The following is a 14372-nucleotide window of genomic DNA, read 5'->3' as shown; positions in this document are numbered from 1 at the left end:
TGGTTTGCAGATATACGTGGAAGAAGAATGTTGTATACATAATAAATAAATAAAATCTTAAAAAATAAAGAAAGAAAAGGAAATGGTTTATTCTAGAGTTAAATATTAGTGGCCTCAGAACACAGATATAGGGCTTCATATACACCATGTCCAAATAAGGTAGCAATTTCATGAACTTATTATACTTCTGTTGCTACAGAATAAAGAAATAACACACTTTTCAAATACATTGCTGGGTGCTTTAGGTAGGCAGGTTACAGAAAAATTAGGAAAACTCCCAATAGCGGCTTTAGGTTTTCTCTGACAGTGCTTTGGTTAGCAGAAACTAAAAGTCTGCTTATACATTCTAAATGAAGTACCTAATATCAGAAAGGGAGTGGAAGGTGCATTCAGGATTTACTATATGAGAGAAGAAAAAAATACTTTTTTAAAAAAGAACTTGAAAAAGAAGAATCAGCTGGGCATTGGTGGCACACACCTTTAATCCCAGCACTCGGAGGCAGAGGCAGGTGGATGTCTGTAAGTTTGAAGCCAGTCTGGTCTACAGAGAGAGTTCCAGAACAGCCTCCAAAGCAATACAGAGAAACCCTGTCTCGAAAAACCAAAAGAAAAGAAAAAAGAAAGAGAATAAGCATAAGCTTGAATATTTTTAAGCCAGAGCATCAGCTTAGGCATGCAAATAGAAGCTATTAAATTATTTTAAGTTTTGTTAACAGAGTGATGATCATGAGCAAAAACTGACAAAACAGTGTTCTGCTATAGCCTAATAGGTTCTTCCCATTGTCCATTCATCATCTTTAGCTGCCTACTGTGAACATATCCCTTTCTTCTTCCTCCACTTCTGAGATTTCATGGCCATGATTCAACCATATTTCCCTCTATCACTTCCACAGGTTCAGTGTCTTTTTCCCAGACCTCTCTCTCTATGTCATAAGTTAGTTTTTTTCATGTGGCTCAATATGTTGGAATATATTAGTCAGTGGCAATCCATTAGCCTAAAATTTTCTTTTTTGTTATTGTTTTGGTTTGGCTTAGTTTGCTTTGGTTTTTCACAACAAGGTTTCTTTATGTAGCCTTGGTTGTGACTAGCTCTGTAGAATGGGCTAGCCTCAAAATCACAGATACCCACCTGTTTCTGCCTCCTGAGTGCTGGAATTAAAGGCATGCACCACCACTACCTGGTTTCAGATTTTTTTTATGGTCCATGAAGTAGGAGGAGCTACTTATGAATCCTGGGGAGCCACCTTCTTCCTTATAATTAATTACTCTCCACCCAGGGATGGCAGACCTATCAATACCAATTTTAATTATATTCCTTCCTACCACAGGATTTTATGATTGTTATTTTATTTTCCTATATAGAAATACATCATCTTAGAAAACATAAAATAGAAAAAAACTGATCACCATAAATTGGGACACCTTTCAAACAATGAATAAGAAACACATTTAGCATAAATGCAGAACATGGGCTAGTATAATAAATAAGAAGTAATTCATAAAAGCATCATTGGAGCATTGGCAATAATTCTTTGTTCATCATCACCTTTCCCATTTAAGAACAGTAACAGTCTACTGCTGCTGAACTACAGGACTTAAGAGGATGCTGAAAAGCTGAAGATAACATCTACTTTAACTGACAAATGTAGTACTGGGTACGCTTAGCCAATCTCAAAAGCCCATTGTTATACCAACTGATTTCTAGAAGGCAGCACTTCTGTTCGGTTTGGCAACTCCTCCAGTAAAGAAATGCTTAGAGCAGCTCAGCAGACATAATAAAGGCCCAAGCAAGATCTGCAGACAACATTGTGTAATGTCTTCAAAGATCTTTTTTATTCCCTTTGTGTGCTATTCTTTGTAGCTGTTCTCATTTTCGGAATTCTGGTATTTAGTACTTTCTGACCACTTATGCGCTAGTCACAAGTTTACATCACTATAAAGAAATCACTCAAATTTTATATTATTTCCTACAATGTACCTAATGGCAAATGCTTTATTTCTAACTAAATCCATGTGAATTTTGTTTTCCAAATATTATGTTATCACCACAAGAACTAACACTGTACATTCTATATATTCTGTTTTAACTAATTCTCATTACAGCTCATTGAGGAGTACATTGTCTCTTTGTGTAAACATTTCAATGGTAACAACAGTGTGCATCAGTTCTGTCATTGGCTAATGTTTCAAATTTAGCTCATTTTATGAAGTACAGTATTTTTCATTGAAAATATAATGTAATAGAGATTCAAATTGTTGATCTGTTTCTACTGTGGGACAAAAGAAGAAATACAAGCCCTGGTCTGCCTTTGTTCCTCACTAGGCTGCTTACTACCAAGAATGAGAACATCACTTTCCAATATCCATTTTCATAGTTTATAAAGTAAAGCCAAACTTGAGCAACATTCAACCATTTTTAAATAATGTCAAGGTTAAAAAGTTCAAAAGTATGGCTCAAGAGGATTTTGAGCAGGTTAACAACCTTATAGGATGGACTATAAACAAATGTGTATTCGTTATAATGGATCTCAGAAGGGACTTGTTCAATGCCATGTGATTGATGAATATAGTATATGCTTATAGTCTGGCGGGCCATGATTTCTGGGTGGCAGAGAAAGGGTACAGAATCTTGAATTCCTAAGAAAGGATGTATCGATTGGTGGGGAAGTGGAGGAAAGATGGTAGAGAAAAAATGGAGTATACTTGATAGAGATAGAAGCTGACCATCCTCAAGTAAGATAGGAGGATAAGGGTCCTGGAAAATCAATGCTCACCAAAGCTACCCAGTGAAATTGAGGGACAATGAGAGGACGAATTTAGAAGGGAGTTTTATTTATTATAGATTCCTAACTTGGATCTTAAGAGAAAAATTAAAGAGCCTGGAAGGATACCATGGAACATCACCAACTCAAAGCTAATAAAGGTTTATTGCAACAGTTCTCAGCCTGTGGCTCACACCCCCTATAGAGAGTCACATATCAAATATCCTGCACATCAGATATGTACATTACCATTTGTGACAGCAGCAAAATTATAGCCGTGAAACAACAATGAAATAATTTTATGGTTGGGAGTCTCCACAATATGAGGAACTGTATTAGAGGGTCACAGCATCACAAAGGTTGAGAACCACTGGTTTATTGGATGAAAACAAGGAGGGAAATGCACTAGTCAGTGTAGTTGGCTCATCTAAGGTATACAGGTGTCTCCCATGTTTGATCATGTCCTTGTTATCATCTAGATCCAGAAGGTCTTATCCAGGTTTATTTTCTCCACCAGTTAAAGAATTAAAAGGCAAGAAAAATCTCAGAAAACAACTTTTATGAGAATAGAAGAAGCTCGCGCGCACACGCGCGCGCACACACACACACACACACACACACACACACACACACACACACACACACACACACACACACGGAAAGAAAGATGCCCTGCAGACGAGAGAGTAGACCAAAATCACTCTCTTTCCATGGAGGGTCAGGAGTTTTAAGTGGTTTTGGCAGCCTAAAATGGTTCCCATTTCCTCTAATTTTATGTTTATTTGCATAAACAAAGGAAAACCAGTAAGCTACAGTTTTAGAAAAACAAATGTTTATGGTGGCACAGAGCAGTTCCCCTTTCCCTAATTTGGGGTTGGTTGCTTTGATACTAGAGAGTTGATGATCCCACAGCTTCAGGTAAGCATGTTCAAGACGTGCCTTAAACATATCTGAGCAGCCTGGACCTGTCGTCTGTTAGCAGGAGGGGACCTGCTAACAGGAGAAAAGGCCTGGATGGTCTTTTCATTGGAAATATAATAGAGGTATACTGTCAGGGTGTGAAGAAGGTGCTGGACTTTTGCCATCTTCAGTATCTAGCTGCGGTCCCTTTCCCTATCTGACATGGGTCTGTCTAGGTCCTAGACTCATCCTTACACATAGTTTCCAGGGAAGGGTGCTCATTCAGGGGAAGAGGGTTAAGAAGAAACACCTTTCTGGGATTTCTAGCCGCTGGTAAAGACGGGACTCCCAACAGGGCAAGTTCATTTCCAATTTTAGTCAAGGAAATTTTTCATTTTGGGGGTCCCTTACCCTAAAGCTCCCTGAACAGGTTCTATATCCTGGTCTTGTAAGTTCCCTCCCCCCACCAAAGAAGCAACTGTAATTATTGTTAGCTAAATTAAAAAATGATCAATCTTAATTCTTTGAATTAAATTTGGATTATTAGATGTGGCAGTTGGGATACCACTCCACTGAGTGTATCTGAGGACCTTAAAGCTGTATCAATTATTCCGTCTGTGTCATAAACAGATGCAGCAAGAAAGGGAAGGTTGGTGCCTTCATAGAGGTCTGAGGGAGAAAGAATAAAAGCAAGAGGAGTTGGGTAAATAAATATCAAATCAAATCAGTTGGATAAATAAATAAACATCAAATCACAGATGGATTTGCGGGCTCCTCTTCAACCTTGAAGAATGATCAAGGAGGCTTACTTATATTACAATAGGGAAATTTGCATGTGGATTGACTCTAAATGCTAGGAGATAAAATTAAACCAGCTCAGTAATATACAAGAGCCAGAGATTAGTAGAATCATTACTAACACTCTGTTACAGCCTATCCCCTTCCCACCATGAAGAGCCAGAAGTCTAACGCCAGAGGTTTCCACCTAGTTGCATGATGATCTGACAGATTCTAAATCTGATTTTGTGGATTTTATAGATCAGATAAAACATTAGCAGAATTATTAGGAATTCAATCTTGATGATGGCACAAGTACTGTCTTACATTGCTGTGGAAATCTAAATTCATAGGGTCTTAAACCTTTTTGAATATACTTAGAGAGATGTTTGATAAGTCAAATGGTATACTTTAGACTTATAAATGGAGTAAAAATGGAAGATAGATGATCATATCACTGAACAAGAGTTTGGGTACAACAATGTCATAACATAATTTTGGCTAATGTTATAGTGCTGAGGATGAATTTTTCACTTAAGGAGAGCGCCTTGATTTAAAAGAACCACACTTTAATTTACTACATATAACTTGAAGTTAAGTGCCCATAATCTAGAAAATACCCAACAAAGAGAAAAAAAGATGTCTGAATGAAGTCAAAAAGAGATGGTATCCAGATGCTTTTTCCTGACCCTGTTCATGTCACAGCAACTGGAAAGTGGAAAGCAAAAGCAGGGAAGAACCAGAGCAGAAAAAAAGGAAGCTAAAAGTGTGGAGTAGTTCTGAGAGTGGAAATAACATTGTCCCAGCCAGATAATAAAACCGGCCTACAGATGCCAGACAAAGAGCAGGCACTAGGACACTGTAGAACCAGAGTGCCAGGCACCACAGCACCTAGTGCATTCCTGATGTTCACAATGGCAAGGCAATGTCTGTACCTCTACAGCAGCCTCCTTCCCGTTTCTAGTGTTGGTTTGTCTAACATGCCACAATTTATTTTTGGCTCCAGGTTGATCTGTGCAGTGGCTCCAGATGCAACGCTGAGCTGCTATGGATTCACATAGTCCAGCCATCTCAAAGTGCTAGCTCCCTTTAGCAGCCAGTGATTTGATGCTTAGGCACAAATTCATTGTCCATAGTGCAGGAAGGGTGCTCCGGCACACTCTTCATCCTAGACTTACAAAAGGGGGAAAGGGAAAAAGGAAGGATGAGGCTAAAATTAAAGAATATACATAAAGAAACAGAAGAACTATAAGTGTTGGGGGTAATAGTGAATTTAAAGCAGGGAACAAATAGTGCATTGACTCCTGCATTCACCCTCCTGTGCTTCCTGGCCTCACACACCAATGATGTGCAGGGAATTGGGTGTCCTGGAGAGTGACTGTGCTGTTTAACTTCAGGTTGGCTGTACCTTAGGAAAGGAAAGATTCGGGTCCCAGAAAAATCAATGACTATCAAAGGCATCTCAAGCCAGGGTCTCTAGATATTTGGCTTATAAACTTAAAAAAAAATGAAACTCACAGATGAATTAAGTTTCTAAAGGAGTTTATTGTATATAGAGCTTAAGAGAAAGAGGGCAGTGTGTCTGTAGAGCAGGAGTAGAGTGAATTCTTAGAAACATGGCACCGTTCATGTTCCTCACCAGACATTGCTACATGAAGGCACAGAGGAAGGTGAGGGAGTCAGTTCAGCTAGCCCGTCCATAAGATATCCAGGTACCTTATGGATGCACAGATCAAGATTCTCGGGACTTGGCGCAATATAGGTTAATATAATTTTATTAGGGGAGAAGTCACTTACGCAAGAAGCAGATTGGCTGCCACAAGTTCCTGCTCCAAGAACCCACCCAGGCTGCTCTCAGTGACCCAACCGGAATCAAGAGCACCACCTGGGCCCCGACCCCAGACCTAAAAGCACACCCCGTGATGTAGGCAGAGTGGATATCTCTGTACCGCTGACCACACTCGTTTGTGTGTGGTCACAGGTGCAGACGTGGTGGATATCTCACTACAATACCTCTCAGTTTTGTTCACATTCTCACACAATTTACTGGCGCAGAAACCCATTTAGGGGAAGAGAGATGATGAGAAAGCAATCCTCCCTTCCTGGCATGTGTGAGAACAGGAGATAGAAATTGTCTAGATGAATTTATAATGAAGACACCACAAAGTTACAGGTTTCTTTCTTTAATAAAAGCCAGAAAACGTGAGATTTCAAGGTTAAGGCATACCACACCCATAAATATCCATTAGAAATGCTGTCCATTTTTATTCTTGTAATGGAGTATAACAATGCAGAATTTCAAATTAGCTTCCATCACCCATTGTATCATCAGCAAAGAAAAAATAGCATGTTAATTACAAAATTCTCTTTTTCAGTAATTTACCAGATAAAGTAGAAAATAGATGCATACATGCACGTTGTGAGGTAAATATTTTTTTCTACAATCAGAATGTTAGAAATATATAAACAAAAAATATAGGTGAAAGACACACATAGGTCTTGGGCATATCTGTTAACCAGTTAAAAAAAATTTTCCAACTGTAGATTTTTCTAATCTCATTTCTCTGTTGTTATGATAAAACATCCTGAAAAGGCCAACTTAGGAGAGAACATGTTTATCTTGTCTTACAGTTCCAGGTTATAGTCCATAATTGTGGGGAAGTCACAGTATTGGGAGCTTGAAGCAGAAAATCACATCATATCCATGCCAAGAGAAGTAAATGAAATGTGTATATACTGCCTGCTTGCTTTCTTTTGCTCAGCTTGGTATCTGTCCACTCATACAGTCCAAGATGCCCTGCCTGGGGGATGGTACCACCCACAGTGGGCTAGACCCTCCTAAATAAGTTAACTCATAAATTTGCCAATGGGCTAACTCAATACAGTCAATTCTCCACAGCCTTCCAGATGTTAGTTTCCACTGGAAATTTTTTTCTGTGATTTTGTTTTATATACCTTAGAATTCTTATTCTATTTCTATTATTTGTAGATTTGGCCTTTTCATTGTGTTCCAAGATCTTCTTTATTTTTTAATTTACCATTTCATTTTATTGTATGATCAGATTTCTCTAATTACTATTGAAACCCTAATATTCTACCTTCGTTATTCATTATGTTGTTGAGGCTTTTCACTGAACTTTATTTTATGACTTACTGATTTTTTTTTTATTTCCAGCTTAATTTCAATCTGGGATTTCCTCAGTATTTCTGTATCTTTAATTATATTCTTGTATTATACAATGTCCTACTTATTTCATTCAGCTATTTGTATTTTCCTGGGTTTCAATCAGTTTATTCCTACCCATTTAAGTTCACTCAAATATTTATGTCTTCCTTGAACCCTTTTAACTCTTTGAACATGTTTATAATTATTTTTGAACTATAATTATGTTCGTCTAAATTGTCCTTTAGTGACTATTGCTATGAAATTGGTGGTTCATTGGGAGAAAATATATTGGTGAGGTTTTTGTTTTGTTTTCAGTTCTGGGCTTTTTTCCCCCATATTTCTTGTGTTCTTAAGATGGGACCTGGACATCTGGAATTACATTGTTGGTTGTGTCTTATGATATGAGATTTCAGGTCCACAATGTAGGCTATCTGAGCTTCTAATAACATTCTTTCATTGCTGGAGGTCCTGCAAAGCTGTCAGGTTAGTCTCTGGAGATTACAAAAAGGGAATGTGGCAGGGATGAGATGTGTCGTCCCCGATAGGTGCCTGGTGAAAATTTGGATAATTCTGAGTATGGAAGGTTTGGGAGGTCATTTGCCAACGTCTTCAAGTCTTATATGGTAGCAGAAGGATTCCTAATAGGTTAAAAAGTGAGATGTTTGGAAGTCTAGAGTAGGGAAGGTGCAAGATGAAGAGATGTGGGGTCATTGTTGGACAAATGATGGGACTTTGGGAATCATGACTGGGGAAGGGCCAGGAGTCTGACCTGTGAGTCACTTTCCTAGATTTCCATGTCTCCTCGGGTAGATTCTTGGGCCCTTTTCAGGAAGTGGATGGTTGTTGCTGGTGATTTCTTTCCATCCAGGTCCCGCCATTCTTCTCAGCCCCAAAGAAATACATGGATGCAATATTAGTTATAAAAATTGTTGGTCAATGACTAGGGCTTCTTACTGGCTAACTCTGTCTTAATTATTAACCCATCTTACTGGAGAAGGGTCTAGACCTGCTATTCCTTTGTGGTCTACATGGTGACTGCTTTGGCCACCTCCCTCTGCCTACCTTTCCCATAATTCTCCTCATCTTCTAGTCTCCTAGCCCTGCCTACCTTCTTGCCTCTACTGGCTATAGGCCAAACAGTGTTTTATTCATCAATCAATAACAGAAACATATATACAGAAGGACATCCCCAATCAGATGGTGGGTGGTTTATGGAGTCCTGAGGAAGTAAGGACCTGAAAGTGAATGTGTAGGTCCACTTGCCAGGGTCTTTGACCTAGAGAGGCATCTAGAAAATTCTTAGCTGGGAGTAGTCAGTGCTTCGGAGAATATTCAGAGGAGGGAATTAGAGAAAGGGACATGGGTCATGTCTGGGTTGTGAGCAGAGTTTTGAGGACTCCCACACAGAAATGGACTAGAAAAAAAAATATATGTGGTTCCAAATGAGCAGGCATGGATTGGGCCTGTCATAAGTGAAGAGAACCAGGAAGAGGAGGTACCAAGTGCCTTCCTGAGTATCTGGACCTCATGGAACAGATAGAAAATTAGACAACACTTTCTTTTCTAAGAATAATATTTTATTAATTCTTTGAGAATTTCATGCAGTATGTTTTAACCATACTCACACACCTTTCTCAGCTCCTCCTAGATATACCCCAATATCTCTGCCTACACAACTTAGCATACAATTTTTTAATTAATGGAGGCCAGATATGAATATGGGACCCTCTTGAGAGAGTAGGCTTGCCAGGAACCACACCCTTAATAAAAATACAGTTTCTTTACCAGATCATCCAGTGATAAAATAGTTGACATTTTAACTTTTTGATAATTAGAACTATATTGCTATGAACCTTTGCTACTTTTTTTGTATGCCTGTTTCAAGTTACTGGAATATGAATGGAATGACTGGATGATATAATTCTATATTTGACTTTTTGAGGAGCAACCAACATTTTATCCATACTGACTGAGAACTTTACATTCTTACTGTAATGCACAGAGTTCTAATTTCTCCAGATCTTCACCAACAATTTTTGCTTTAACTTTTAAAAAACATATTTTGATCATAAAAGACCTAATAATTTTGATTTGTATTTCCCTGATGGTTTGCAATAATGAAGCTTATTGGCTACTTGTTTATTGATTTTTGTTTTTAATTTTAGTTTTTTCTTATTTTTTATTAGTTCTTTTGACAATTTTGTACGATGCACTTTGGCTATATTCATTGCACATACACATGTTTCCTATCCAGTTAGGGTTTCTACTGCTGAGATTAAACAGCATGACCAAAAGCAAGTTGGGGAGGAAAGCATTTGTTTGGCTTATACTCCCACATCATATTCCATCATTGAAGGAAGTTGGAACAGGAACTCAAACAGGCAAGGAACCTGGAAGCAAGAACCAGTGTAGAATCTGGAGGCAACGAAGAGGCCATGTAGATGTGCTGCTTACTGGCTTGTTCCTGTGGCTTGCTCACTCTGCTTCCTTATAGAACCTAGGGTCCACCAGCCCAGGTGTGGCACCACACACAGAAGGCTGGACCCTCCCCCATCAATACTAACTAAGAAATTAGGCAGTTTCTCTATTGAGGTTCATTACTCTCAGGTGACTATAGCTTGTGTCAAATTGACATAAAACTAACCAGAACACTTTTCAAATCTAATCCTTATCAGTACTTACCCAATTTAGTGTCTTTCACTAAATCAATCAAGACCAATTTGTGCTTATATGTATGGCATTCTGCTGGAGTGTAATGGACTTCCCAGGGCTACATGGACTACACTCTTAGAGAAAAATGATTCTCCCTCTCTCATCAGCTAACAATTGCCACTAGCTTCTAGGCTATGGGTGGAACTTCAGGCCAAAATCCTCTCTCCATGCTGTCTCTGGCATGTCTTGGACTTAACATGCTTCCTGAAGGTGCTCTGCTTGCTAAAAGAGAATTAAGATAATCATCCATCTTACCCAGCTGTGAACCTTTTAATCTAGAGTAATGCCTGGCCTGGTGAAACATACACATTGATGAAATAGTGTCATGAACATCATGTGAGTAACCAACAACTTTCTGATTAGACTTAAATCCTACTCCACAAATGAAATGGCACTGTTGCTGGGGTGTGAACCTATGGTTAAATAGTACTAATAGGACATAGTACTAATCCAATAGTTAGTGATGCATCATCATCCCTACAGATTAATGTATCCCTGAATCCTCATCAGGGAAGTGTCTATTTGTAGTAGATGATGATTAAAACAGACACCCACACTGTATATGAATATGTATATGAAAATACATGGTATTTTCCATTCAAACTGGTTTTTTGCTCTTAGGCTAGAGTTACCATGAAATGTTTGGTGATTTTTGTTTTTTTTTTGTTTTTGTTTTTGTTTTTTTTTTTTTGGATGACAAAAAAATAGGGGAATTGTTAACAGTATTCTAATTTACACTTTCCTAATTAATATACTTGGTTGTCGATTTTATGTTGTATTATAGCTCAATCATACAGAACACTTCTTTGTTGTTTGCATTATTTCTCATTATTCACCCTACTCAAAATTAAGAGACAAAGTTTTAGCCTGGAGCTAGATACCATATATGTAAAATATAATATCAGTAAATACATTTTTCCCAATAAGCATTTAAAACTCCCATGCCAGGGGCTGGAGAGATGGCTCAATGGTTAAGAGCATTTACTGCTCTTCCAAGTGGTCCTGAGTTCAATTCCCAGCAACCACATGGTGCTCACAACCACCTTGAATGAGATCTGGTGCCCTCTGCTGGCATGTAAGCAGAAGACATAGTAAAGAAAAAAACTCCCATGCCCTTTAACCACTTAACTATGTGGACATGTACTGTGGAAAATTAACTGATGTGGAGATTAAAAGCTGTATATGTAAGGCAAGACTCATAATTTTTTTTCTTCATTTTTTTGGGGGGAGGGGGTTTCGAGAAAGGTTTTCTCTGTATTGCTTTGGAGGTTGTCCTGGAACTTGCTCTGTAGACTAGGTTGTCCTGGAACTCACAGAGATCCGCCTGTTTCTGACTCCCAAGTGCTGGGATTAAAGGTGTGTGCCACCAACACCTAGCTTCTGTCTTCATTCTTAAGTGATTTCACCAATGAACAACTGAAGTTACTTAGGAAATTTGCCCTCAGTTATAAATAATAGCAATAAAAATGTTCTATTGGAATGTAAACATGTGTATTAAAATATTAATTAAAAAGAAAATGTGAGATTGTACATACCACATGATTGCAATTACAGATTGAGGATTATATACCCCAAATGCTTTGGACCAAATATAAATCAGATTTCATAGGTTTTTTTTCTTCTAATTTTAGAACATTTGGGTATTCTTTAATGCTTGAGTATTGTTAACATCAAAATACGAAATCAAAAAAAAAAAACTGAAATCTTTAACTCTGATTTGCTACAAGTGTTGTGGATATCAGAGCTTTCCATATTTTGGACTTGTGGATTACATATTCACGCAGTATAATAATAACAACAGAAATCCCAAAACTGTGTCTGGCATAAAGAATAGAAATCAATACTTCAAAATGATTACTCAATTATCCCCATAAGGCAAATTCACATAATACTCTGTTATGTGATAGTGCTGAATCCTGAAAGATGTCGTTTGTAATTTTTTTTTTTACTCCTGGATCATTTTCATGTTTTTCTTAAGGACTTGACTCTAGTTCAAGATTTTCAGACTGAATAATATACTTAAATGTTGTAGGTACTTCAAAACGTTGGTTGGTGTTGTTTATTTTAGGTTTATCATGTTGAGCTGAGGACGTACTAACATGACTTTGTCTAATATGAACATGCCACTGAACAGTTTAACATATCCTTGTACTCTCCAGATTTTTGTGAAACAAGAAAATCTGAAATTTAAAATTTATAAAATAATATTATTTCCAGGTGCCCCATTGCCTAAAGCAGATACTTCTGAGCCCCTGACGGTCAGCTCACCAGTGAGGAGAGGTCGAGGTGCAGATGCTCTGAGCGAAGAGGAAGAGCAAGTAAAAGAAGAGCCCTTGACAATCTCTGAACTAGCATACAATCCCAGCGCCAGCCTGCTCCCCACCCCCGTGGATGATGATGAAATCGACATGCTCTTTGACTGTCCGTCTAGACTCGAATTAGACAGAGAAGACACTGATTCATTTGAGGAGCTGGAAGCAGATGAAAATGCCTTTTTGATGGCTGAAGAGGAGGAACTGAAGGAAGCCCGTCAAGCTTTGTCATGGAGCTATTCCATCCTGACTGGCCGAATCTGGGTCAACCCCTTGGTCAAGAGTTTCTCCAGGCTCCTTGTGGTGGGCCTGGGACTGCTGCTGTTTGTATTTCCCCTGCTCCTCCTCCTTTTGGAGTCAGGTATTGATCTCTCCTTCTTATGCGAAATTCGTCAGACACCAGAGTTTGAGCAGTTTCACTATGAATATTACTGTCCCCTGAAGGAATGGGTGGCTGGGAAGGTCAATATCTTCCTCTACATGCTGGGTTGCTCCTAGGTTCATATCTGAGACAACTAAGGGCTATCTTCAATACTAGTAGAATCATTTTCAGTACATGCTAGGTTTTGATTGGCCTTGAGCTGTCAAAACATATTCTTTTCTCTTAACTAACTGCTCAAACCTTGAAATTAGTTTTTATTAAATTTAAGTTAATTTAAATCAAATATAACTCCTTTAGTTATCTTTCAGAAAGACAGCCTTTAAGTAACAAAAAAAAAAAATCTCCTTATCATACCATAATATGTAGTACATTGAAGTTAGGTATTCCTGTTTCTTTACTGTGAACTATAATATTCAGAATTTTAGTAAAAATACAAGGGAAATCTTTTTAATATAACCTTTGATGAAAACAATATCCTCTTACTGATGCCTGCACAAATTAAGTTGATGCTGGGTTTTCTTTCAGTTTTTTTTTTAAAAAAAAATATTTTTATGTGTTCTAACTATTTTGGTAATTTTTTAGCAAAAAAAAAAAGAAGCTTTCTGGAGTTATTTAAGTATACATATTGTACTAATGCACATGGAATTTTTTAGTGTTTTGGCACATGATTTTTTAAAGATATTTTTTGGCTAACTAGTCTCATAATTTATTACCTGCATAGGACTTTGAAAAATGATAGTAAGAAACTATAGTAAGTACTCAAAACAGATGGTTGAACTACAAGATGTGAGCAAGAAGAACCTTAAGTTGACATTGTGAGGTCTAGTTTTCAAATTTTTGACAAGATAATCTTATAATTTCATTTGCATTTTGTCCATATATTTGGGCAGGGGAAGCAGAGTGTTTTTTAAAAAGTTGAAAATACTTGTAATAGTAAAATTGTAAAAGATCCACTAGTTAATTGTTTATTGTTATTAATCTATGAGAAAGCAGACAGGAGTTTGGCAAATAGAAGGTAGGAAAGAAGAGTTCTGGTGAGATGGCTAGGCAAGAGATGATAAGCTATGGTTGCCTTTATGGAAGTGATGGTGATACACGACACTCAACGTAAAGAGCTGTGCACTCACTTTCTGAGTTCATAAAATCATGTTTAGTTAATAAAAGTGGAGACATTTTAAGGTGGATTTCTGGGATCCCTCACGCATTTCATTGTGATTCTCTGGATGAAATTTTAAGGGTGTGTCGGTGTGTCTGTGTGTCGTGTGTCGTGTGTGTGTGTGTGTGTGTGTGTGTGTGTGTGTGTGTGTGTGTGTGTGTGTGTAAGAGACAGCGATAGAGACAGACAGAGAGAGAGAGAGAGA

At 37.9% G+C, this 14372-nt stretch overlaps 1 protein-coding gene across 1 annotated transcript in view; it reads left to right on the top strand.

The window, feature by feature from the left end:
• Positions 1 to 13127, top strand: part of Frmd3 (FERM domain containing 3) — a 145832-nt gene extending 132705 nt beyond the window's left edge. Inside the window, exon 14 of the mRNA XM_027400230.2 lies at positions 12535 to 13127. Within this exon, the coding sequence (XP_027256031.1) occupies positions 12535 to 13127 (593 nt within the window). The remainder of the gene's footprint in view (positions 1 to 12534) is intronic.
• Positions 13128 to 14372: the final 1245 nt, after the last annotated feature.

Source organism: Cricetulus griseus, chromosome 2 (assembly GCF_003668045.3).
Source record: "Cricetulus griseus strain 17A/GY chromosome 2, alternate assembly CriGri-PICRH-1.0, whole genome shotgun sequence".
Lineage (NCBI taxonomy): Eukaryota > Metazoa > Chordata > Mammalia > Rodentia > Cricetidae > Cricetulus > Cricetulus griseus.
Note: the sequence above shows the minus strand (reverse complement) of the source record. Positions and strands in the feature narration are given on the sequence as shown.